The sequence below is a fragment of the Astyanax mexicanus genome, chromosome 6, assembly GCF_023375975.1.
Source record: "Astyanax mexicanus isolate ESR-SI-001 chromosome 6, AstMex3_surface, whole genome shotgun sequence".
Lineage (NCBI taxonomy): Eukaryota > Metazoa > Chordata > Actinopteri > Characiformes > Acestrorhamphidae > Astyanax > Astyanax mexicanus.
In genome coordinates, this window is record NC_064413.1 from 21288531 (window position 1) to 21315974 (window position 27444).

A 27444-nucleotide genomic window follows, 5' to 3' on the forward strand; every position below is an offset into this window, starting at 1 on the left:
ATTTATTAAGGAAAAAAACCTATCAAAACCAATCTAGCCAAAATTATTCCGAAAGGACACGGACAACTCATCCAGGAAGTCTTAACAGAACCCAGAACAACATTTAAAAACTGTAATAATAAGAAAGAGACTTGGTGAAAATGGTCTCCATTGGAGAGTTCCAAGACAAAAAAAAAAAAAAAACACTGCTGACCAAAAATAACACAAAAACCCATCTCACATTTGAGATCCCCAAGACTTTGGGTAAACATTCTTTGGACTGACGTGAAGTTCTGCACAGAAGATTGGGCCATAAGTTCTCCAAAGAAATGTGAATGACTCCTTGCCAGTTATCAGTTATCAAACACTTTCATACAGGGCTAGACTGGTTTGGATACTTTTTTTACTTTAATAAATAAAAAGGGCTTAAAGGAAACAAAATATTGAAAGTACAGAAATATGCCTTATGTTAACAACACTATTTCCACACACCACAATAATCAGTAAAATACAAAAAAGTGTGCGAGAATTGATATTGCTGCAATCACAACAAACTAATATGCTAAACAGCTGATTACATGTCAAATGATCAGCATGGTAATATGCACAGACCATTATCTAACATTGTTTCTTATAACTACTCTTACGACTGATTTCATTCTTAAAGTTTATATTGCTGCTAAAGTGAAGAAAAGGTTCACCACAGAACACTTTCACACATTAATATAAAACATAAATAACTGTGTAAATTATTTACATATATATATATACATATTTGTCATGCCATAATGTGCATCACAATCATCACTTCATCACTATGAAGAGAGCCTCAAGGTTAAATGATTTGAAAGACTTACTTAGTGAAGGCTAATTCAGAAAGCAGCCGCTGGTTCTCTGTAAACATCGCCTCTTCATTTTGCTTACTTTGTGCCTGAAGGGTCTTCATCTGCATATACAAATTCTCATTCTCCTGCAGAGTAAAAAAAGTACTGTACACTTTACACAGCACAGCACATCTCTGCAATATAAATTAATCAAACAAATGAAACAAAAAGATCAATCAGAAACAGCCCCATATTTATTTTGTGCTGCCTGTATTTATACCAGATAAAATAATAAACAGGAACATTAAAAATCAAACAATATACACCATCTGTTTCCCTATTCCAGAGTCAAACTATAAAACAGCAATTCCCCAAAAAATAGTTTGATTTATATTTTGTTATATCGCTTAATAAAACAGCTTGTCGTCAATTTTGTCAAGTGATCATTTTTCGTTGTAAAAAAATAATGCTTTAAAGTTTTCAGATTAACTGCATGTGTTAATGTGTTAATATTCACTGCTCTATTAAGAATACAATAATTACTCAAATAAAATAGAGTTGGAAATAAATGGGTAAATAATGTTTGCTTAATAATTGAAATTAAGAGAAAACAAAGCATAATAAAGCTGCATTTATGTTATAGCTTTAAAATGTGTGGGTTATCTAATTAGCAAGGACAATGTCACAATTGCTACATTTTATGTTTTATAACTACTTATTAATTATACAGTGTTAATGAATAAATCCATTATCTGGTCCATTCTTTTATAAGTGGTTGCCAATGGTGTATTAAATGTGCACTTGAATCTAAGGTTAAAAGAAGAGAGAGCTATGAACACTGTCTCTTAATGAATATGTGCTTTACTCTGGGACAGACAGCATCAGTACATTTGGCTCAGAGTAGTGAAGCGTAGTTATGTGTTCTGTTCTTTTCTTAAGTGCTGTGCAGAATTCTAACCTCCCAGAGTGTACAAGCCATCACAGCAGTGCTGTTGTTTTGAACGTGTGTCTGAACTGTGGTTTTAACAGAAATGCTAAAAGCGACTTTTTGTTCTTCTCTTTCCTGACTAGCCTATACATAAACCTCTAAAAGTTCAGCCATACAGGCTAATTGCAGGACAGAACAACAAGCTTACCTGATGATAGCCCTGAATCAGTGTCTCCTGCTGCTTCATCTCTCTCTCAATCTGTTTAAGCTTCTCCTCCGTTGCTGGATCTGAGGCCTCGCCAAAACCCCACCGCTGCTTCTTACTGGCTTCTTCTGCGCTGCGCAACTATAAAAATGAACATGTTCAATTAAAGTTCTTTAAAAGTTTCTCAATAATAATAAAAATAATAAAATCATGACTAGAAAGCAAAACATCAACTTCGTTTTATTTATTACCACATTTTCCAGACTAAGGCGCACCAGATTATAAGGCATACTATCAATGGACATTTATTTTTTTTGGTTTATTTTCCTACATAAAGCGCACCGGATTATAAGGCACATTAAGCGACACTACATCGAAGTGAGCAAGGGTGTCGACATGTTTCTCTTCTAATAGGTAAGCTGGGGGAAGTGCCTAATAAACAAAACTGTAATTCTTCAAAAAAAAACATTTCTTTCAAAGTCAAACGAGTGCTGGAGGTTAATCTACACATTTTTTCTCTCCTAAAAACTGTTTGTTTGGGTGAGTAATACGCTTCCGTTTATTTACAGTAAACTCAGATTTTCAATGTTTTGTCTATGGGTGAGTTTTCCCAGAGGCCAGGTGCAGCAACATTAGTATTAGCCGCTAACCACAGCGCTAGCAGGATGTACATGCCACCTGATTTTAACACGGCAAACATATACTCTCCTCTGAACGGCGAAAGAGCTAGCACTGTGGTTAGCAGCTAATGCTAATGTTGCTGCACCCAGCCTTAATGCTGGAGAAACTCTTACAGAAAACTCATCCTTATAATGTTGTACTTTATCTGAGTGACTTTACTGCTCCTTGATACCTGACAGGCAGAATTCATACATAAGGCGCACCGGATTATAAGGCACACTGGCGATTTTTGAAAAATTTGTGCGTCATATAGTCAGAACAACACGCCAATATCCATACATTACTGCAGTTCATGCCTGTAACAGATAACAGAATTTTGGGATGGTAAAGCTTTTATCACTTTGTTATGTTGCCACTTCTTCTCACAACACTTTGGCAACACATTTTATTATACCACGTGACATGATGAGAAATTTTAGGTGTTATTTTGTGCCATTCTTCTACCCAACACATCTTAAAGACTCAGTTTTAAGATTAATGTTGATAACATTTACAAAAAGGCATAAAGAGACAGAGGCTCCTTTTTTTGTGAAAGTTTTAATACCAGCAGGCACACTATGATCATGGTTTATAGGTCACTCCTTGAGAGTGTTGTCAGTTTTAACACTGTGTCTTGCTATGGAAACCTGTAAGTTAATTATAGAAACAAGCTGGCCCAAGTGGTTAAATCGAGCTGGTAAGAATATTGAAGCCAAACTGTTGTCTTTACAGAATCTATACACCCTGCTGAAGTGCAGCGTTATACAGGAGTTTCAGTGAAGTTTCTCCAGCACCAAGGCTGAAACAGTATTAGCATTAGCTGCTAGCTGCAGCACTAGCACTTTCGCCGCTCAGAGGTGAGTGTGTCATACTGTAGTCTGCGTGTTTACCGTGTTAAAACAAGCTACTTCGGACGAACCACAAGCTGATAGCACCCTGGCTTACAGGAAGACATCAGGTGAGTATTTTGGACTGTAGCCTGCTAACCCTGGCTAGCACTGCTGGAGCAGTATTAGCATTAGTATTAGCATAAGTGCTAGTTAGCTCTTTCGTCATTCAGAGGTGAGTATATCGGACTGAATCCTGCCCATTTACCGTGTTAAAACAAGCTATGTGGGATGAACATCTAGCTAATATCGCCCTGGGTTATCGGAACACTCAGGATTCCTCAGTGTAGCGCTGTCTGGTTAGCCTCAGTGGAAATCTGGAAATCTTAGCTTACTGTAAATAAACAGAAGCACTTTACTTACCCAAATAAACATTTTTTAGGAGAGAAATCTGTGTAGATTAACATCCAGTGCTCATTTGATATAATAGCATTTTCTATTATTCTAAGGTGCGAAAAATTATAGTGAGATATATGGTATAATGGTAATCTGTATGTATTGTTTTATCTTTGGTATTTATTTATCTACTTGTCTGTGTTTACGTAATTCCATCCATCCATCCATCCATCCATCCATCCATCCCATTTTCCACTTTTCAATTCTCCACACATTCTCTATTGAGGGCAGGTCAGGGCTGCAGGCAGGCCAGTCCAGTACTCTCTTTTTCCACAGCCATGCCTTTTCTGTACTTGTGTGTAGTGCATGGTTTTGCATTGTCTTTTTGAAAAATGCATGGGGAAAAAAATGCTTAAGAAATATGTGCTCCACTCTGGAACAGACAGCACCAGTACAAAGAAGATTTGACTCAGAGTAGTGAAGCGTAGTTATGTGTTCTGTTCTTTTCTTTTCTTAAGTGCTGTGCACAATTTTAACATCCCAGAAGTCTCTAGAAAAAGATCTGGTCTTGAAGGCAGAATATGCTGCTCGAAGACCTCAATGTTCTTTTCTGCATAAAAGCTGCATTACAGTGTGTGAAAGGAGATGACACAGTCCCATGCCATGACATTGCATGACAATGACCCTGGCTTTTGGATTTGTCTCACCACTACATACAGTTTCTTAACATTTTTAAATTATAATATGCATGGTTTAAAGGAGAAATCCCTTTTAAATCTTTCTTTGGAGAGCATTTTTTTTAAATATGTTCAATTAGGTTTTTCCTGCATTTGCTAAGAGTTTTTTAAAGCTTTTAATCACCTGTTAAATCACCTGTTTGAAATCACATTACCAGTGTTTTGTTTTGTATCTCATTGCCTCATCCTATTTTTTTGTAAGGTGTAGCAGGGCTAAAATGCAGGAATGGAAGTATATTAACTAAAGAAATGAAGACACATAAAACAGCTTTGGTTCATACTGTCTGCAATCAAAAAATAAAAGTTAAGGTAAAATATAAGAAAAACTCCATTCCATACTGTCACACCTTTTTCTGATTTAGGATTATATAACATTGGCACTTGAAAAAACAACCCCTTCACACAAAGCTAAAAGACATAAATTGCCTAGAAAAATAAAAAAAATAGTTTAATATGCATGAAGAAATGAGTGTGTGAGAGATAGCTTGGCTTCACTTAATCATGCTTCCTGTTTACCATTTGCTATAGTTATTTATTTCCCTAAAAGGGCACTCAAATTCTTGCTCTCATTAAGTCGCTAAATGTCATCAGTTAAATTGGTCAATCAGTCCTTTTGAGCCCTCACTTGCTCCAACCTACATGCATATTTTAAAGCTTAGCAATGTGTATCTAGTTATTAATGCACTAAAATTCACAAAATCACATAATGGAGTTAAAAGGTATGCAAATCCTATCATGTATTGACAGAATGCAATTAACAAATGCATTTACTGTGTTTTTCACACTATAAGGTGCACTTAAATTCCTTAAATCTTGCCAAAAATCTGCAGTGTGCCTTATAAACTGTAATTTATTAATTATAAATAAATAAATTACAATTTTGTTTACTTATGCGAGACCTCCAGAATTAGAAAGGAAACATGGCAACACCCCTGTTGCTTACTATTGTCACTTATACGGTATTATACCACATTTTATTCCAACCCTGCAATGTGACTGGCTGAGAGGTGTTCTGTGAGTGCCTTTTTACAGCCTGTAACGCACTATAACCGAAGCTCTCTATGTATTTACTTCGCCGCCACATACAGGTAACCAAGCAATGATGCAGAGCTTACAAGCCAAACAGCACAACTACAAACAGAGCAGCAATGGAACTATTTTAACTTGCAGAGTTTTTATACCAAACAGAATGAATTTTCTCGTCCCCTTTAATTCTTTAAATCTTTTAATGAACGGCGATAAAGGAACTGTATAATTGCAATAACACATTCAAGGTTCGTGCTATAACGTGTAAATCGGGCACTGTTGTGCTGATCTAAGAGCGAAGCACAGAAGGACAATATTACACGTCATAGAATGTATTATTGATAAATAATTTTTAGACACATTTTTTTCCACACTGCAACACAGTTGTTACATCTGTCTCATATATGAGAAGATTATTATAAATGTACATTATTCTTGCCACTTTCAATAGCTGTGTTAACACAGCCAAAGAGAACACTCTGTAAAACATATAATATGAGATATGAGATATGTGGACTAACCTTGCTCTGCAATATGAAGTTCTCCTGTTTGAGTGCACTTATCTCTTTGCTATGATCTTGCTGCAGCTGCTCCTCTCTGAGTAGGAGCCTTCTCTCTTTCTGAGCCAACTGCAGACTCAGTTGCTCCAGGGAAGAGCGCTTCAAGTCCAGGTCCTGACCACTAATCGCAGGTACTTCCTTTATTAAATTACTCTATCATATAGAGATACCACAGGAGGAAAGATTTGAGAACATGAGCACACTCCTGGATCAAAGAAAGAAGGAAACTTTCATTCTAGTCAGGTAGAGAGAAGCAGGAGATGTTTACTCACTCTGGTCTTTGTTGTCTGCTCCGTGTTGTTGTCTGAAAGGTCAGGGTTCAGACAGTTCACTTCCATTTGATGCTCTAAAAAGGCAGCAAAAGACTTGACTGAGGTAATGAGGTCACTGCTTACACTCAAACTGGAGTCCGGGCCTAACATAAAGAAACATGAAGAACATTGCATTTAGAAGAGAAATACACTTTTAAGAAATTTATTTTTTGTTAAAATGTATTTCTTTTGTCTTATTCTGGCTCATTTTGACATCTCATAGCTCTGCTTTTAAAATCTGCAATCCGTCACAACAGTGCCTATTAGAACCACATTGTGTAAGTATTAAATACTTCTTCTTAATGTTTCTGAACAAAATTTAAAGGAAGCATTGCCCCTAAGCTCACCCTACAGTCAGACAAGAAGCTGAAAGATACAGAAGTGTCACTGAGGGCCCTATTGTTACCTTTATTTTCTATAGTTGAGCCACAAATGTCTTTGGTATCATAAAGACGCAAAACATACGTCTTAAATCTCTTCATTAATCATGGGGGTGTTTTGGGAGTAACATGAAATAAATCAATTAGTGTGTCACTTGCTGAGTGCACTTTGACTTTGGCAGTCAAATAGTGCAGAGCTTCTGCTGTGCTACAATCCATATTTTTATAACTGCTCTAATAGTCCTCCCTTTAAGCCTAAATCAATGTAATTTTTTACTTGTTTTACTGCCTCACAATGTTAAACATAATTAGCTATGTGAAAAAAGCTCAATATAAACAGACTGTATTATTACTGTTTTGTGCATGCGCAAAAAGGACTAATTCTTAATTGGTGTGTTTTAGGCTTAACATAAAATATATAAATCAATCAGCCGCAATCAGCACTTCCCAGCAAAGACAACTGTCCTGTAAAGGTGCACAAACAGATAATTTACTGGAATCCATAGTGTTGTTGTGTGTGTGTACGTATGTGTGTATGTGTGTGTGTGTGTGTGTAACTAGCGGAGGTATAATGAATGACTGTTTTTAGTGTTCAAATCTGTCAGCAGTGTAGATATATTGTTACATAGCTCCATCGATATTTCAGGGACGCAGATGCAAAGCATGACATATAGACCAGTGATTCTCAAACTATCATTCCCTACCTCAGAAGAAGGGGAAATTCCACACCCCACCTGCCCCATATCGCCCCAAAAAAATAGTAATAACATTCAAATGCTTAGTTTAAAATTTTAAAATTTCTTTAAGTAACAGAATAACATTATAACACCAGATACAACATTAACATCAATATTCAAAAATGCAAAAAAAATGTGCCTATTAATTCAATTATTGTCTTTTCACAGCATCAGTGACTGCAATGAGCCTGTTCTGCACTACATATCTTCTCAAAATGAGGTTGCATGCTTGATACTGCCACTCCCATTTCATGCTCAACCTTAAGCTGAGATCTGTAATTTGTTTTCAGTGAAGGATTTTGAGATAGAAAGTTAGTATTCTGAGATACTAAATCGGAATATTGAGATAAGTCTTTCTTTCAATATCCTGCACCCCACACTTTGAGAAACGTTGCAAAAGACTATTTGTGAGGCGTAAGATAGCGATGAGCATTGTGACCTGCCTTGCGCAGGGTGTAAGATAGAGCTCCAAGTGTGAAAAATGCAATGAACAAGTGTTAGATCGCACCATCCATCATTGTTTGAGACAAAGTGGACTTAATGGGAGACGACCAAGGACGACACCATTGTTGAAAACAAAACATACAAAAGCCAGACTGGAATTTGCCAAACTACATGTTGACAAGCCACAAAGCTTCTGGGAGAATATCCTATGAGATATATATATATATATATATAAGCTAGTTGCATAAGGGTATTGTATTAGTCAAAAAGATCCACCGAGCATTAGATCCTGTGAAATATACATAAATCGGTGAGGATATCTACTATAAATCACAATGACCTGACCTGTCCAGGTGACCTGACTGCATTTAAAGTGCTTAAGAAATGAAATATTACCAGAGACTTGTCCAAGTGACACACGGTGCACTAAAGAGCCCATTATCATTAAACACAGCTTCCCTGCTGGTTTCCTGTCACTCGGGTTGACCCGACCCTGCTGTGGAGACATGTCTGAATTATGATCAAATTTCATTATATATTAAACTTCTTTTCAAAAGTCTCTCTGTTAAAACTTATTTCCCTGAATAAGTTCATTCAAAACTCAGTGACCCTGTATTATTTTTATCCACTATTCCTTACTGAGCTTCTGTAAAAGTTTTCTTTTCCTGGTACTGGGCTTTTTGCTGTTACTTATGTAGGACTATCACAAATTGACTGCTTTTATTTTTTGTGCTTTAAGCCTAAATCACTGTAATTTGGACTTGTTTTGCAGTCTTATAATGTAAAACATCCTTGGTATTGTGAAAAAGGCTCAATATAAACAGATGATATCATTAATGTTATTTATACATTTATAGTTTTAATAATATTTTTCACAAAAAAAAAAAAAAAAAAAAAAAAAAAAAAAAAAAAAAAAAATCACATGGCTGGCCATGTGTCAATCTGTACACATTATGAAACAAGCTTGAGCTTGGCAAATTTATTCTATTTTTTTTGCACATTTCTCAGCAGCTATTTGACCATGAACACAGAAATGAGCTATTAATAGAAGCGCTGCTATTGGAACACTAAGCAGAATATTTCTCTTTCAACAGAAAAATCTGGGACTTTTACCTTTGAAAGAGACATATAAAGTCTGGAAAACCAAGGATTAAAATCTGGCTGGTTAAACAAGAACATTTTGGCCCCAAACAAAGTCACATACTTAAAGGACTAATGTGTGTAATAAGTACTAAATACAAAAATGATCAGGATATGTTATCAGATATAAAAAAAATACTAAGTTTATACACTAGCAGCTTTTGACAGCACTGATTCAGCCAGCGAATTCTTCTTTAAACTGTCCGTTTCAGAGCAGAAATCTGTTTGTGTTTTAGCCACTGATCCTACCACGGCACATTCCCCAGTCCCATTTCTACAATCCAGGTTGCCAGGTATGGAAGACAATTGAAATGGATGAAAGAAACAAAATGTCTGACTCTATAGTGACTCAGATTAGCTACAAATTGTACCTTTTAAAACAGGATTTTAAATATATGTTGCATTGGCAAAAGTTAAACTTGAACTAATCTTGCATTTGTTTATGTAGGTTAAGTGTCCTCAACCTGGCAACCTGGGTGAGCTTGTCATTGAGGGAGAAAGGGGCAGAGCATAAAACGTCAGATAACTTATTCATTGTTTTGAATTTGGAGAAAAAAAGAAAAAGAAATAGCAGGAAACATTACATTGACCTACTGTAAATCTGAAGCGGCTATACCTTTGACAGTATGTGTCTGGTTTAGAACAGATGTCCTGTTGGAGGTCTGGCTCTGACTCTTTTTTTGAGTCTGTGGAAATGGAGGTTTAGCTATGCGTCCAGTCCTGCTGGGAGCAGAAGGCTTCATCAGTGGTCTGGTCTCAGCTTTCTTGGTCCTCTCTAATGGAACTGGAGCTTTTCTAGTGGCGGATGAAGTAGGTCTTGTAGTAGTAGATCTGCCAGGAGCCTGAATAAATAAATAAAAAAGATATATCACAACAGTGATTATTATAATTTAGTTTCAACAGTATATTAATTTTACATATACAGCTCTGGAAAAAATTAAGAGACCATTTCAGTTTCTGAATCAGTTTCTTTGATTTTGTTATTTATAGGTATATGTTTAAGTAAATGAACATTGTTGTTTTATTCTATAAACTACAGACATTTCTCCCAAATTCCAAATAAAAATATATAGTCATTTAGAAAAAAAGATGCAGAGCTTTCAGAGCACAAATAATGCAAATATCGTCCCTCATGTAAGACTGGTGGAGGAGAACATGCCAAGATACATGAAAACTGTGGGTAATACCACCAATTATTGATTTATGAACTCTTAAAACTTGATGAATATAAACTTGTTTTCTTTGCATTATTGGAGGTCTGAAAGACCTGCATCTTTTTTTGTTATTTCAGCCATTTCTACTTTTCTGCAAATAAATGCTCTAAATAGTCTAAATGACTATTTTTATTCTGAATTTAAGAGAATAGAATTTATAGAATAAAACAACAATGTTTATTTTACTCAAACATATACCTATAAATAGCTAAATCAGAGAAACTGATTCAGAATTTTTTGTGAACACTCACATAGAGTACATAGCAGTAAACCAGTGCCTAGAGTGGTGAGCAGCCATCTCTGTGGCTCAACAGCTTTAAAAAATTGTGTGGTCTCAACTCACCTGCTGCTTCTTGCCTTTGTTAGGGAGTGTGGGACTGGGGCGTTCCTCAGAGTCCTCCTGCATGAGCCTTTTCAGCTCCTCAGCGACACTCCTGTGTCTGTTCTGAAGGGTGGCTGTGTCTGGCTCTGTTACTCCAGGACTCTCTTTATTTACCTCTTTCAACAGGCTGCTGTCTAAACTCATCCTTTCAGCACTGGCATCCCCTGCTGCTTCACTGTAATAGAAATACAGGTAAGATCTCTCTACTCATATTAATCTGTGATGATAAAGGACAAATCAAACTTATCTGAGATGTGCTGGACCTCTTACATTAGGGGCTGAAGGGACAGGCCATATGTGAATCCAGATTCTGGTCCAATAGCTTGCATCAGCTCCTCTGCAGTGGGTAAATCTACAACACAAACAAAGCCAATAACATGACCTGTAAGATCAGCATTTAAAGTGCTGGAGAAAAAAAATATAACCAGGACATTAGGGGAGTAAATGACTATATTGTTATAATTCCTATCACGTATTGTGAAAATATATATGCGATATTGTGTCCTGAAAGCAGAAATTTTGTACACGTTTTAGTGTTTCTATAAAATAGTTTTAGTTTAGTTCTCCAGCAGTATTAGCATTAGCTGCTAACCGCACAAAGCGCTACCTCTTTTGCCATTGTCTGCTGATAACCACAGCTAGCACTGCTGGAGCAGCATTAGCATTACCTGCTAGCGGTTAGCCGCTAATGCTAATGCTCCAGCTTCAGTGGAAACCTAGACATTTAAGCTTACTGTAAATAAACATAAGCACTTTACTCACCCAAATAAACAGTTTTCAGGAGAGAAATCTGTGTAGATTCACATCCAGTGCAAATTTGTATGAATTAAGCCAGCCAGCATTAAATTAGCATTTCTCTCACTTGGCAAATGTAGAATTATAGTTGAAACTTCAATCGAAAGGCAACAAGCTAATGCGAAGGGTTGGATGGATTTGTTCAAACATTAAATCAATTTTTTAAAAACCAAAAGTAGCTTTTCTCAGTCCATAAACAGAAACACAATAAATTGTACAGCAAATTTCCAGGACTTTTCCAAGGTATTTTTATTTTTCCAAAACTTATCCAGACCTGGAAATTGCTATTTTCAAACTCAAGGAACTCCAGTTTTTCCATGACCGTACGAACATTGTCTAATTACTAAGACACCCTTTAACAAACTAAAAATATTAAACTACTCATTCTGTACATTTATCAGAACTGTTGGTGTAGTCTATATCAATAACATGAAGTAAACAAATACAGCCCCTTCCTTGTCATCATGCAGAATAAGGTGGATAGATAAATGATTACAGATTTTGTTGTCTGTAAGCTTTTGAACTTAATAAAATTAACATTTGTTCTTAAAAATAATAATTACTATAAATAATAATTACTAAACATTTTTTGTTACATTGACAAGAACACTCTTAGTATTATTCAGTCTGGAATAATGTGATATTTTTAGTGCCATACCGCTCACCCATAATAAACATGTTGTCAAAAGGACACAGAGCACTAAAGAGCTTATTATGAGTAAACACAGCTTCCCTGCTGGTTTCCTGTCACTCTGACTGACCTGACCCTGCTGTGGAGGCATGCCTGAAGCTTCCTGCAGAGCACTCTGGAGTGGCAGGAGAGACTGGACTCTTGCTGGACTCCGGTAGCCTGTCAGTCTCACATTCTGCCACAGAGTGACTGATCTGCCGGTAGGCTTCCTGCAGAGCCTCCACCTCACTCGCACCACTCTGACCATACGACTGACCTAAAAAGTACAGAGAAACAGAGAGCAGGAGAGGGTGAGAACGGGAAAACAGAAAGTGAGAAAGAAAAACAGACAGAGAGAGAGAATATGCAGAAAAACAAGAAAATAATAAAAATTTCAGAACATTCCCTTGTTTTTCATCTATAAGATAAGTAGATGTGAACAGACCTGGAACACCTTGTCCTGCTGCCTCTGCTATTCTAGAGTTGGGCCGTTCAGTACTTTCTGCACCACAGTGTCCCAGAGGAGCCATCTGACTTGCATCCGTGGAGTTTAGAGAGTCAAAAAGGGACGCTAGAAGAAAAAAGAAAAAAAATAATAATAGCTATGTTGGTAGAACTATTAAGATTTTATTTGTATTATGGTTTAACTTTATTTGTATTAAGATACTTTGAAGATGCTTATGCTACCTTTAGCACAGAGCTAGCCAATATGATCTCAAATCATTATTAAGAATAATTAAACCCTTTACCTTGTTTGACTATTAATACACAAAAAATGAATATATAATGGATACAGCATTTTTCTTTGTACAAGCTGCCCGAGATGCTTAGTTGGCTCAGGTTTTAGATTCCATGTTGCAGACTGCAAGTTACTACACTACACGTGATAGCGTGAAGGAGGATAGTACATGAACCCACACAGTTTGGAAATTATTAATAGAATAGAATAGAAAAAAATCTAATCAATATTGGTGAGACTAATTTCCGATAAATTGCCCAGCACCCCTACGTTAACTCACATTCAAGTGAATACTAATTCCCCTGATCCTTCATTTGGTCCTTACTCTAACCCTAACTATAATCTCAACCCAAAACTTAAACCCAATCCTCATCCTGGTTCTAAACTTAACCCTGTTCCTAATCCTTATTATAAAACTGGTAAAAAAAAAAAAAAAAAAAAAAAAACAGCTACTGACATTTTTACACCACAAGTAATCTGCTCTTGCTAGAATCATTTAGCATAAACTTGGAGTATTCCCCATTGGTTTGGTTTGTTTTTACACAGGGAAAAGGCAAGTGCACCAAAATGCATCACAACAAACCATGTGAGAATGTTCTCTCTGCCTATTGGTCAGACTTGTGTGGGATGGAAGCAAGAAAGTAAATACAGGAAGAAGATCCTGGGGGGTATTCCAGAAAGCGGGTTAAACAAACTCCAAACCTAACCCTGAACTCCGAGTTGACTTACCTCACCGCGTCATACTCAGAGTTTTCAGTTCCACAGCAGCTGATCAGAGTTAGGTTACTCAACTCTGATTAGGTTAAACCCAGCTGAAGCGCGTTCACGGCTACCTACAAACAGGCATTCTCAATGGAGCGCTGAAACAGGGATTGACCATGAAAATGAATGAGGGAAAGCACAAGGAATCATATTTCACCCATATTGAGCAGAAAATATTAATGTCTGCGTATGCAGAGTATAAAATCATATTCAGACATAAAAGCAATTCAGCAGCAGCAAAGCAAAGGATTCAGTTTGGGCAAAAATAGCTGACAGAGTCAATGCGTGAGTTAAACTAAAAATTAAAAACTCACAACAATACACATGGAAAAATATTTTAATTGTTGTTTAATTTAATTGTTAAGTTATTATTATTTAAAAATTTTATTTGTCTTGATTTGTACCCTTTTCTTTTTTTAAATTAACCTAGGTGTAATCCAAGTGGGATTAAACGCACATGGCAGCAAGTGAAGATGAAATATAAAAACATAGTCCAAAGTGGTATGACTTGTACACAGCTACCTAATGTTTTTACTTTTATCAAGCTTAGTTTGCCCTACAGTTAATTATGGTTTTGTAGCTAATAGGAAAAAGGCTGAGGTAAGAAAAACAGGAGGGGGCACCACCGCCACCTTTTACCCAGGCAGAGGAGCTGGCACTTTCACAGAACAGTAGGAGGCCCATCACTCATGGAATCACTGGAGGGAGCTCATCTGAGCCATCAACCCCCCAGGACACACCTCATTATGTAAAAGGCATGTTCATTACATTTATTAGTTTATAGTTCATAAACTGTGAACTGCATTGATATTCTTAACATGTTTAATGCTACTAAAATGATGCAACTAAATGAGCCTCCTACAGTTGTAAGTTATCTTAATGTTCCCAAATTTTACTTGATGTGAATAAATATCAGTGTTTAACAAAAAAAATCTAAATTCAGGATGATGATGAAACAATCTCTACTGCCTCAGAATGGGGGGATCCTGGGAGGCCTATGAAGGTACAGTATGTTAAATATGTTAATCATAATATTTAATTTGATTAAACACGGTAATGTGTGTGACTGTCCTATAACAGAATGTGACTGATGATCAGGAATCTGATGAGGAACCATCCACCTCCAAAGCTCAGCTTGGAACAGTGAGAATGTCTCAACAAATATCAAAACTATTATGAACACAAAGCTATTTATTTGAGCAAAACATGGTATTTTTGTCTTTCTTTCAAGATGGCTATTAAAGATTTATACTAGGTTCACCTAAAAAAACCTAATTGAGAAGTGTGATCTACAAAAGGAACACATAAAACTGCAAATAAAACAGACAAGACTGGAAATTGAGTTGCTGGAATATAAATTAAAGGTGGGAGTAGTTGCTGTGAGTGTATATATCTGTTTTTACCAAGAATAAGGACAAACTTCACTTGTTGGCATTTTATTCCTTCAGGAAATAAATAAATCAAAAACATAGGATAACCCTGATCAAGTTTACTGTTAAAGCTATGCATACTCTGCGGACTGACCAACATACAGTTGCCTTATCTATGTGTTCAGCATCTCCTACATTGTACAAAAAAGACCCATTGGCAAAGAATGCATAAAGTCTGCAAAGATGTAAGGGATGATCCTCAATGCATGATATTTTAAATGTGTGGCTTTAAAATATTGTTTAGGTATAAAATTGACAGCGAGGAAAAACGGTAACGTGCGAATAGTTTGTGTTACAATATCAACTGGATCCGCTTGCATGAAAAAAAGTGCCCGTAACCCTGAGTTCGGTGTAAGTTAACCTGCCAGCGAGCAGGTTAGCTTTTGAGCGTAAGTTGCTATAGTAACTGACTCAGGTTCTCTCTAAGCTCGGTTTCTGGAACGGAAAATCCTGAGTTTACTTACCCGGTTTTGTCACTTAACCCGCTTTCTGGAATACCCCCCTGTTCTCTGAGCAACAGCAGAGACAGCATTTATTCCTAACTGTAGTGATTACAGCGGAGATTAAACACGATTTGAAAAATCAAGTGTGAACACAAACTCAGATCTTCCACTTTTTTAAAAACAGTGTAAGAAGATCACCTACAGTTTGCTAAAGCACACTTGTGATAGTGGTTAAATATGTGCCACATACAGAAAGGATTAAAAACACATAACCACACAGATCCACAGATATGAACAGACCTGGAGCACTTGGTCCCGCTGATTCTGCCTTTTGGGAGATGGGCCAATTGGTCCTTGCTGCACCATAATTTATGAGAGCTGCCACATGATCTGCATCTGTGTCATTCAGAGAGTCATGTAGAGACACTAGAAGGAAAGAACAAATGGTTATGCTTCAATTTGTGTGAAAAGACACAGAAACAAACACAAGAAAACACAACCTATTGGTTGCTCACCTTTAGCCAGCATGCCACGCCTTTCAGGTTTCTGGAAAAATAAAACAAAGAAACAAATTAAGCATTCATAATATTTAATACACACTGTATTTTTCACACTATAAGGTGCATCTGAAATCCTCTTATTTTCCCAAAAATCGCCAGTGTGCCTTATGTATGAATTTTACCAGTCAGGTTGTAAAGAGCAGTAAAGCCACTCTGCTGAAGTTTAGCGTTATACAGGAGTTTCAGTTTAGGCCTCCAGCACTGAGACTGGAATAGCATTAGCCGCTAACCGCTATTTCCCCCATTCAGAGGTGAGTATTATCGCCCTGTAGCCTGCTGCTTACCCCAGCTAGCACTGCTGGAGCAGCATTAGCATGACCCACTAATCGAGCTAGCTCTTTCATTGTTCCAAGGTGAGTATTTGGACCTGTAGTCTGCGTGTTTACCGTGTTAAAACAAGCTACGTGGGACAAATCGCCCTTACAGCTTACAGGAACACTTAGGGCTCCTCAGTGTAGCTCTGTCGGGGGACATAAGCTAGCTAACCGATAGTGGTTAGCCGCTAATGCTAACACTCCAGCCTTAGTGCTAGAGAAATTTGGGAATCTAAGCTTACTGTAAATAAACAGAAGCACTTTTCTCCCCTGAATAAACAGTTTTCAGGAGAGAAATCTGTGTAGATGAACATCCAGCACACATTTGACTTTTTTACTACAGTTTTGTTTACTTAGCTTAGCTTTACTTAACTTAAATAGCTACCCCCCACCACCACCCAGTGGGGAGACCTGCTGAATTAGAAGTTCCTTATAGTGTCTTTTAAAATGCGCCTTACAATACAGTGCGCCTTATATTGCAAAAAATATGGTAATATTTAGCACAATTACTGTCATGCCAGACAGAAGCTGTGTTTACCTTTTAAAAACATTTAAAATCTGCTAGTTCTACAGTTTGGAAAATGCTAAAAATATAAGAATATGCTAATATGCTAATTTGGAGACTAAAGGCCAAGTGAAAGTGCCATAACAGGCGAGTTGATTATAATAAAGACTTGAAGCAGTCTAGATTGTTATTATCTATGAAGTTGACTTCTATAATAAAAGTCTCTTCTCATCCATCCCACACAAGAAAGCTTCTTTTTAAGCAAGACATGTCTTTGTGCAGTAGTGTACATAGCCGGTCTATTTCAAGTGAAAAGTTATTTCTTTAAATATTGGAATTCCTGCATGTAATGTAAAAGTTACATTTCATATTAGTGATTTATGTGCTATAATTTAGGTTTTCATTTAATGCAATACAGAAAAATACTGTAAATGCACTAAGGATTCAATGCCAATGCCTTAAAGTCCTTGAGCGCCAGATGTATAGGAAACTGTTAGCAGTTCTAAAAGAAATATTTACAATGTATCACAAAAGTGAGTACCGTACACCCCTCACATTTTTGTAAGAGAGCCTCTTGTAAGAAAGGCATTAATGTCTAAACTACAAAGAGTATACCGCTAAGAGGAAATGGACAAATTATGTAAAAACTGTCAACTGCCTTAACTCTCTTGTGTATTGAGTTCACCAGAGTTTCACAGGTTGCCACTGGAATCCTCTTCCACAGAGCTGGTCGGTGTTGGAGACCATCAACAGGGTTTAGATCTGGAGACTTGCTTCTCAAAGTCTCTCAAAGTCTATCCTGATCTCATCAGACCAAAGGACATGGTTCCAGGAATCCATGCATTTAGACGGCTGGTCTGCAGCAAAATGTTTGCAGGCTTTCTTGTGTATCAGCTTCAGAAGAGGCCTTCTTTTAGCAAAGTGCCATGCAGCCAAAGTTGATGCAGTGTGTGGCATATGGTCTAAGTCAGGGGTCTCAAACTCATTTTTGCCGAGGGCCACATTGGCATATTGGCTGTCCTCTGAGGGCCAGATGTAACTTATAAATATAAGAAAATGTAACCAGATGTAATACAAAATGAATGTAATTACTCCTTAATGTTAAATAACTCTCAATATACTATTTATTCAATCAAATATTACAGTTGCATGGAAAAATGGTTGCTTGTTGCTCTATTAACATAAATCCTTTTAATTTATAAGTTATATTAACTTTGATCAAAACGTTTGATACTGAAATAAGGCTTAATACATATAAAATCAAAAATTGTGAGCTGTGACAGATTTAGCATTTCCTCAGATTTAGCAGTTCCTCATCCAACCACTAGTCGGAGCTGCAGCTGCAGCACCACAAGCCCGCAGTCTTTGCTTAGTCAGAGCTGCAGCCCAGCCACGGGCTACAGGGCTCAGCTGAGCCAGTCTGGAGCGTTTTTAAAAATTTGTAAGTTCTTCTGTGTATGAAATAAAATAACCCCACTAACCGGATAATACAGCTCTCTACAGTTCATCTTTCAGCCCAAGCAGCTAACAGCAGCAGTTTAGAGCAGCGTCACGGAGGCACTGCTCGGATTACATTATAAACAGGTCAGTTAGCGCGCTGCTAACCTCAGGATGTTTATAACTACGGAGTTTAGAACACACCACGGCTGCAAGGTTAGACTGTTGAAGGCTACTGAAGACTACTAAAACAGGCAACGCAGCGTAAGCAAAAAAAAAAAAAAAAAAACACACACACCAAAATACAAGTTAAGATAAAATATGAAAACGAACATAATAAAGCATAAATAATTAAATTGAATTGCGGGCCAGATGTATGTTTATTTTGTTAACCCGTGAGGGGCCGTATGAAACCGCGTCGCGGGCCGCATGTGGCCCGCGGGCCGCTACTTTGAGACCCCTGGTCTAAGTACTGCTGGCAGTACTCATGAATCTATTTTTAAAGCCATCCTCTGGATATTACACTGAACTTGTGGACACAACTTCTTTGGTTGACCCTGGGGAGGCCTGTTCTGATTGGAACCAGTCCTGGAAAAAATGCTGTATGACCTTGACTATCATGCTGTATCTATGTGTCTAGTTTTAGGGTGTTATCCTATCCCATCTTTGTGGAGTGCCACAATTCTTTTGCTCAAAAAAAAAAAATTAACAGCCTTGCACATTTTGTTTCTACACATTACAGACAGTATTATTGTTTTTATACATAAAAGCATGAAGTCTTTTCAAATTTAAGCAAATGTGGTGTACTTCCACAAGACACAAAACTGCATCATCACATCCTGACTGTGTGTGAATACAGAATAATTTTATTTAAACAAAAAGGAACCTTCTGACCTATTTGCAAATGAATATTCTTTACACTAGAAAAGGGAGGAAAATGAAACCATCATGCCCTGAACGCGCAAATTAGTGTGCAGCAGTAATGGCCTTGAACGTGTGACTACATGCATTATGGCCTTTATTTTGCCAAAATAATTACATAAAACCGCTGGAGAACAATTCTCTTGAATAATTTACTACATCAGTTTTCTATTGCAAAAAGCAATTTTGCTGTCTTGTTTTGAGCCCTGTGGAGGCTTATGGGTGATAATCTTTGCACCATATCAAATGCATTTAGCAAAAAAAAAAAATAATAATAAGCTAAATTAATAAATACCAAAGTGAAGACCTTAAAATATCTACTCACCTTTTCTTCAGATTTCTTCTCACTTACTTCATCCTCAAAATCTTCACTGTAGGCAGGGGACGCTGTAGTGAACACAAGTGACAGATTTCTCATTTTCCATCCATCTATTCATCCATCCATCTATCAGCACAGCACAACAGCTCTAAAAACGAGAAAGCCTGCACAGATCTTTAATGTGATTTTGTTTGTGTGTACAGAGCTTCTATAATGGGACTCTGCATCCATTTCTCTATGTTTCAATTACAAAACAGTCCATTTGCCATATTCTTTGTTTAATTTCAACTTTTAGTTTTGCTTGTGCTATTATTGACATTTTTTATTTTCTTCCAGAAATATTAGTCATACCACTGAATGGGTGCCATTTGCTTGTTGTAAATTATTCCAACTTATGTTTTTTCCTTAATTGTTTAAAAGGTTTATAATCCTAAAATGGTTACAAAACTCATGTGACATCTAAAAAACATGTTTAAAAGCAAGTCCACTAATTCTTTTGATTTTCTCTCAAGAAAGTGTTTATTTTAAAATCAAATAACCAGAAGAATAAATGAGGAAACTTAATTTTGTTCTTCCCATGACCTTCAGAAGAACCAACTGATGTAACTTCCTGTTGTAGATGTGACTTGTAGAATGTTCAGGTTTTTCAGGTGGGGTAATGTGTTATGTAAACAGAAATAAGTAAAGGCCAGGAACACAACTAAAATTTTAACTTAAATATTACGAATTTATTAGAAAAAAATATTTTTTAATCATAAATGGGATTTGGAGTCACATCTCGATTTCATGGTAACATTTACAGTTAGAGACTATAAACTGAGTGGGGACAGGCAACAAATGCTATTTCAGTGTTCTAGGTAGTTTTTATTCATGTTTTAATTACATATCTTACTTTTACATTTAGGTCAATGTACAAGACATTATGCTTAATAATAAAATTTATTTTATTATAATATAAATAAATAATATAAATGTTATTTTGTGTGCACATTTATACATGTAATTTCCTTAGGACAGAAATTGTACCCATTCGGTGGAATAGCCCATATATTATCACAAGATGGTGGGTAGTAGTAAAGTTGAAATTAATTCATTGGTTGTATTAACAGACAACAGACACATTTGTTTTTAGTAAGTATGCTATTAGCGCATATTTCACGTTTATTTTTTTATAGAAAAGAAGGGACTGGAACCATAGAATCAATGCGTATATACAGACATTGAGTCATCATAATGCCCTTACGTGTGTTGTCTTTTACAGAATCCCTCTGGTTTACAGACACAGTTCTCTCCCTGAAAGAAAAAGGTTCAAATTAAAACCGTATCAGGAAACAGGAATTATTTAATATCCACATAAAAGCACTCAGTTTTCTCTGATAATTATCAGCTATGTGTAGGAAGGCACCGTTTTGGTGAGGCGACAGTGGAGCTGCTGGTTTCTCGGTCTTTGTTCAGTCTGGGGTCATCATTCAAAGAGTCAGATCTTTTGTCGAGGTTGGAAAAAAACTTTACCCTCTCCTCCTCGTCCAGGGTAAAGTCACCTGCACTTTGTGCAGATCGAGACAACACCAGTGATTCTGTAAACACCCCAAAAAACAGACAAATGATTGAATAGAGGGTCAAATCTTTTGTTGAGGGAAGAAAGGGTGGAGTGCAGAGGGTCTTTTTTCTGCTCATATACACTTATTAAACTGATCAATTAAAGGACAATTCAACCAAATGTTCAAATGTTCTGGATAGTTTAATCTAGGGCTGGAAGATACCCCCAAAATGCATATTATAATTTACTTATTAATGCAATATAATTTCGATATTCTGTAACTACAAACCTTTGACATAAAAATGAACAAATTCATAACATGCATCACTTCATGACAGATGCTGTAAATATGGTATATTAAAATTTCAAGAAAATTTTCACATTGTGATATATATATTGATATCATTTTTTGTACAGCCCTATTTAAAGTGTTAAGCCTATATAAGCCTGTCTGTGTGTCATGCACTTTGCAAAGCAGTGTGTCTGGTTAAATTACAAAATCTGAAGGTATAACATTATAGAGAAAGGTCTTGGGTGTTAAGAAATGTACAAATGCAACATTTTAATTTGTATTTTATTCATAAAATTGACATTTTTCCAGTCATTACTGTATTTTTCGCACTATAAGGTGCACTTAAAATTCTTAAATTTTCCCAAAAATCATCAGTGCGCCCTATGTATTAATTCTACCAGTCAGGTTGTAAGGAGTAGTAAAAACACTCCGCTGAAGTACAGCATTATAAAGGAGATTGAGCTCCAGCCCTAAGCTGTATTAGCATTAGCCGCAAACTGCAGTGTTTACTGTGTTAAAACAAGCTACGTGGGTAGAACTGCTAGCTGATAGCCCTGGCTTGTGTAGCGTAGTCGGGCAGCATTTACTAGTGCTAACCACGCTGTTGAAAATATTGGAAAGCTAAGCGTACTGTTTTCAAAAGAGAAATCTGAGTAGATTAACATGGGGACATTCTAATTCCTTACTATTGTTGCTTAAAATGTGCCTTATGTATTAAAAAACACCAAAAAATAGACCTTCAATAATAGTGCGCTGTTTTTGTCAACACCAGCAGACACAATAAAAAAAAAAAAACATATATTTATTGGGTCCAATTTGTATTTATGTATATGTACGTTTTAAAAACCAATATCTGGCATTCTTAATACACATATATGCTGTTAAAATGATTATTATTTTCTTTTGTTTACTTTTTATACTATTTGACGTGTTTATATCTTGTTCGTTAAATTAAGCTTTTTTAAAATCTGTACAATTACTATATAACAAATTAGGTGAATCATTTGTGATTAAGCAACAAAATCAGCAAACCTTGGTCAACAATAGCAATGGAAGAAAGAGAACTGTGGTGAGGGACCAACCTCCTGGCTCTAGACTGTCTCTGCTGAAGATGACTGCATCGCCTCTGGACTTATTCTCAGGGTGGTGCCCCTGTGACGCCTGTTCTTCATCAACCTCCTGGATGGGCTGAGACTTCCTTAAGGATTTGCGAAAAGTCTTCCCAGACGCCAACAGTCCTATAAAGAATAAGACTGAGTCGTTTTATTTAAATTCAAAGACATGAGAAATTGTGAATTATGGTGCTTTAACTCCCTTGTCTTTGCAAAGATTAGTAATTTACATCTGAGACATGAGTTATAGTTATATTGTGTGGACCAACAGTTATGAGAAACACATTTTTCAAGAACACAAGGGGAAAGAGCCGATGCTTTTATCTGAACATCTATAGATGCTGGGAAAAGAGTGTTTAATAGTTTTATTGCTGAGACGCCGCTGCTGCTGGTAATTTAATCTGAAAAAGGATTCATGCTTTAAGAGCAGCCGAGGTGCTCAACTCTGACCTTCAGAGTCAAGTGAGAGTCAAAACATGAATCTGAAGAAGTCAAACAACCAGCAAACATTCTTGTTTCATAACGAACTTGAATTAAAGCTATTTTCGTTAAATTTTGGAAACACAACACCAAGCAACATATGTATGGCATGTTTCATTACACATGTACTACGAATGTGTTACGCACATCATCTGTATACGTATAGTTTAATAAATGTTTCCCATATCAGTCTTCACTTTTCCATTGAATGTTCCTGAAAACCTTTATCCTCCTTCTGAATAACACTTCAAATCCTAAGGTCAACTATTATTTAGATGTTGAGTGATTTCTAAAGGTGTACTGTAGTAAAACACTTCCAGGTATCATGAGCATTATTGAGACTTGGGCATCCATGACTAGATCACTAGGTCACTAGATTATCGGTTGTCAGTTTAAATGTTACGGCTGATTGTTATACGTATGTATTTATTTATTTCCCCAGTATGAAAAGACACAAATGTTGATGGACAAAAGTGCTATTAAAGTAAACGCTGTTATAGGCAAAGCAACTGCTCGGTTTCCTGCGTTGTCGGACGTGTTAACACCAATCCGACCAATCAGAGCTGAGATCTGTGAGCAGCAGAGCTCCATCATAAAGGCTGCAGAACTAACAAATGAACACAGCAGAAAACTAAAGCTATTAAAACAAGTGATGATATGGTGACTAAAAAAATGCCTAGGGTAACTACAATATACAATTGACATAACTGTGTAGCCATCTTCTTTTTTTTTTTTTTTTTTACTGGTTTAAAGCCCTATCTGGGTGGGATTAGTTTCTGAGGGGGGCATCTGTGAAAAATATTTCACACTTCAACTCTTGCATCTGGACTGCAGTTGAAAAAACAGGAGGACCAGTGAGTTTTTTGGCTTTCTTGGTCACATGACATCACGTTCAGTAGCTCCTCTATTTCCACAAACGCTCACCCAAAGTGTAATTATGGTGCATGGCAGTGGACAAATAGCTATTTTATTAAACACGAGGTGACTAAACTCAGATGTGCATCTGGACGGCATTAAAATGGTCAGAGAACCACAAAGTTTAGCGAAAAACAGTAAGTAATTCAGAGGATGTCTAAGAAAAACACAGACATGGTTGTTCTGGACAGGAATAAAATCACAGAGGAGCCCCCATAAAAGAGAAAATTAACCCAGGACCCCCTGAGAAACTAATCCCATCCAGATAGGGCTTAAGAGTACCACAGTCTGTTTATCTCCAAAAAGGGTCATGAGCTACAGCTAATGAACACTCGTGAGGAGAAGAAAATTAAAGAGAGCAAAAAAAAAAAAAAAAAAGAGAGAGCAGAAAGCAGACAGTGAGAGATAGAAACAAAAATAGCAACCATTAAAAGAGAGCATGGACGGTCTGGTTCAATACAGAGCACCTAAAAAATGAATCAGAGTCGATGTTAAAATTCCACTATGTTAAAAAACTTATTCAAAGTGCTGAGACGCTAATCCAAGGGTTGCCAGATAGACTTTCGGATCATCCTGCTTGCCATCAGCAGCCGAGAGAGCACGATTGGCCTTGCTCTCTCTGATTGGGTAGATGGTGCTCTGTGTCCTCATCACTCCCAAAGTGATGTTGGTCAGCACAGTGTTTGCTGGCTGATGTATTAAAACTGTGTTGCTGCGCTTTCCTCTGTGTATCAGAGGAAGTTCGTGCTGAGTCTTCATTACCAATGATGGGGGAAGTCTTAATGAGTAGGATTGTGTTATTGCTATTCCAAAATGATGAGGAAAAAATGATCTGTTCTTAATGTATGAAAAATATCGTGAATCGTGAACTCTATGTGAAAGGGCCGTTAGAGGTTTACCGTTGTCACTACTCGATGAATCACTGACCCCACTTTCTGAGGCAGCGTTATCAGAGTCTGTCAGAATGACACTTGTCTGTCTAGGCGTGCTGTGGAAGTGCTCAGCCATGTATGAACTATCTGACTCAGAGGGAGAGTCATCTTCAGTGGCCTTCTTGTCTTCTGAACGACTGCACTCCTTGGTAAACAGCTTTTTTGGCTCGTCTGTAGTGTCTGTGTTCTGGGAAGTCTCTTGATAAGGCAGACAGGTCTTGTCCAGATGGTTGGCCCTGTCGAGGACCTTGCTGCGAGGTTTAGGGGTGGGCTTACAGGGGACTAAGGGGGAAAAAGTGGATGGGCGAAAGAAGAGCAAGACGAAGAACTTATAAATAAATTAGACAGTAAAACAGAAAAAAACGGTAATCATAGTAACAGGGTTGTAAACAGGCTGTAAGTAGAAAGGTCAGCACACCAATCACAGTCACAGGTGGGCGTCACCACTGTACAGCTAAGGTAGAGGGATTTAAGGAACACATGACAAGAAAAATACAGTTATTAGGCTCGTCACAATAGCTTTTTTTGTTTGGATAATGTTTAGCCCCAGAACAAATTGTGATAATCAATATTACTGTTCTTTTAATGCTATATGATTTCTATTATTTCCAGTAGTATAATGATATGAAGTGATGTAATTACATCCATTTAAAGAGCACTGGATATATTTCAGTGGATTTTCAGACATTGGCATAAGATTATAATAATGTTAAAAAAAAAACACATAAAATGCTTATTAAGCTTATTACAAGCGAATAATCTAGACAAATTAATGTGTTATTATATGTTTAATGCAAATTAATAATTCTAACAAGTCTGGTCCCTGCTTTTACCCACAGTTTACTCTCTTACACCAAGGTTCTCTTATTCTTACACACACGCACTCACACACACACTCAGTCACGCACGCTCTCACACTCACGCTTGCACTCCCTCACAAGCACTCACACGCATGGTCTCACGCACACACACACTCACTCAAATATTCACTCACTCACACTCCCACTCACCTACTCACACTTAGCACTCAGTCACGCATTCCCTATTACACTCACACACACGCACGCTCTCACACACGGACGTACTCACACACACGCACGCTCTCACACTCGCACATGCACGCACTCACACAAGCTCTCATTCACGCACTCAGTCACATTCTCAATTACTCACACAAGCTCTCACTCACCACCGCTCTCACTCACTTGTGCTTACGCTTGCAGGTAAGTACAAGTGAGTACTCCCTCTCACACTCACTTACTCCTTCACACACTCTCACTCACACACGCTCTCACTCACACGGGCTCTCACGCACACGGGCTCTCACGCACACGCGCTCTCACGCACACGCGCTCTCACGCACACGCGCTCTCACGCACACGCGCTCCCACTCACTTGTACTTACGCTTGCATTCAGACACGTATTCCCTCTCACACTTACTCCTTCACACGCTCTCACTCACACACGCTCTCACACACACACACACTCTCACTCACACACGCTCTCACTCACTTGTACTTATGCTTGCACTTAGACACGTATTCTCTCTCACACTCGCTTACTCCTTCACAACCGCTCTCACTCACACACGCTCGCTCGCTCTCACACACGCTCTTACTCACACACGCTCTCACGCACACACGCTCCCACTCACTTGTACTTACGCTTGCAGGTAAGTACAAGTGAGTACTCCCTCTCACACTCACTTACTCCTTCACACGCTCTCACTCACACACGCTCTCACTCACACGTGCTCTCACTCACACGCGCTCTCACTCACTTGTACTTACGCTTGCATTCAGACACGTATTCCCTCTCACACTTACTCCTTCACACACTCTCACTCACACACGCTCTCCCGCACACACGCTCTCACGCACACACACTCACCCACTTGTACTTATGCTTGCACTCAAACACGTATTCTCTCTCACACTCGCTTTCTCCTTCACAACCGCTCTCACTCACACACGCTCGCTCGCTCTCACACACGCTCTCACTCACTTGTACTTACGCTTGCACTCAGACACGTATTACCCCTCACATTCACTTACTCCTTCACACACGCATTGTTTTTTTTTAATAAACTTCATTCATATACCGGTACTGTATGATAATCAATAACATAATTATTGTGACAGGCCTCAGAGTTATGAAAGGAACTACGTAAAAAGGGGATTTCTGGGAAGAGCTACTCGGCTACTCGGCTACTCAAACACGTCTAATGTTCCTATTCACAGAGCTGTACCCGGAGATGGACTCGGTCTCTGCCTGTTCCGCTCCTGAACGTCTGAGGCTTCAGTGTTTTTACGCTTGATGAATCTATATTTAGCAGCTTCATCTGGGGCAGGAAATAAGTAAGGAAATAAGGAAATCAGTAACAACTGCTGTTAAACAAAAAACAAAAAAAAAAGTTTTGAAAAAAAAAAAAAAAGAAGTTTAAAACACTCTAGGAAATTGAGGATTTTACACACTATAATTTCCGGAAATCACTATGCTAGGTTTACATTCTACACATGCTTTTAAA

At 37.5% G+C, this 27444-nt stretch overlaps 1 protein-coding gene across 3 annotated transcripts in view; it reads right to left on the reverse strand.

Annotated features, from left to right (window-relative positions):
* cep162 (centrosomal protein 162) overlaps positions 1-27444 on the reverse strand; it is a 68154-nt gene that overhangs the window by 25832 nt on the left and 14878 nt on the right. Inside the window, exons 5-21 of one of the 3 annotated variants that reach the window (XM_022674060.2) lie at positions 27166-27258; positions 24884-25198; positions 22560-22715; positions 21051-21222; positions 20889-20938; positions 19652-19713; positions 16105-16135; positions 15890-16015; positions 12661-12786; positions 12307-12492; positions 11021-11102; positions 10712-10925; positions 9771-9996; positions 6415-6557; positions 6104-6295; positions 1940-2077; positions 837-949 (exon numbers count right to left, since the gene is read on the reverse strand). In XM_022674060.2, the coding sequence (XP_022529781.2) occupies positions 837-949; positions 1940-2077; positions 6104-6295; positions 6415-6557; positions 9771-9996; positions 10712-10925; positions 11021-11102; positions 12307-12492; positions 12661-12786; positions 15890-16015; positions 16105-16135; positions 19652-19713; positions 20889-20938; positions 21051-21222; positions 22560-22715; positions 24884-25198; positions 27166-27258 (2425 nt within the window). The remainder of the gene's footprint in view (positions 1-836; positions 950-1939; positions 2078-6103; positions 6296-6414; positions 6558-9770; positions 9997-10711; positions 10926-11020; positions 11103-12306; positions 12493-12660; positions 12787-15889; positions 16016-16104; positions 16136-19651; positions 19714-20888; positions 20939-21050; positions 21223-22559; positions 22716-24883; positions 25199-27165; positions 27259-27444) is intronic. The other 2 variants (XM_022674056.2, XM_022674058.2) reach the window with 2 other exon arrangements.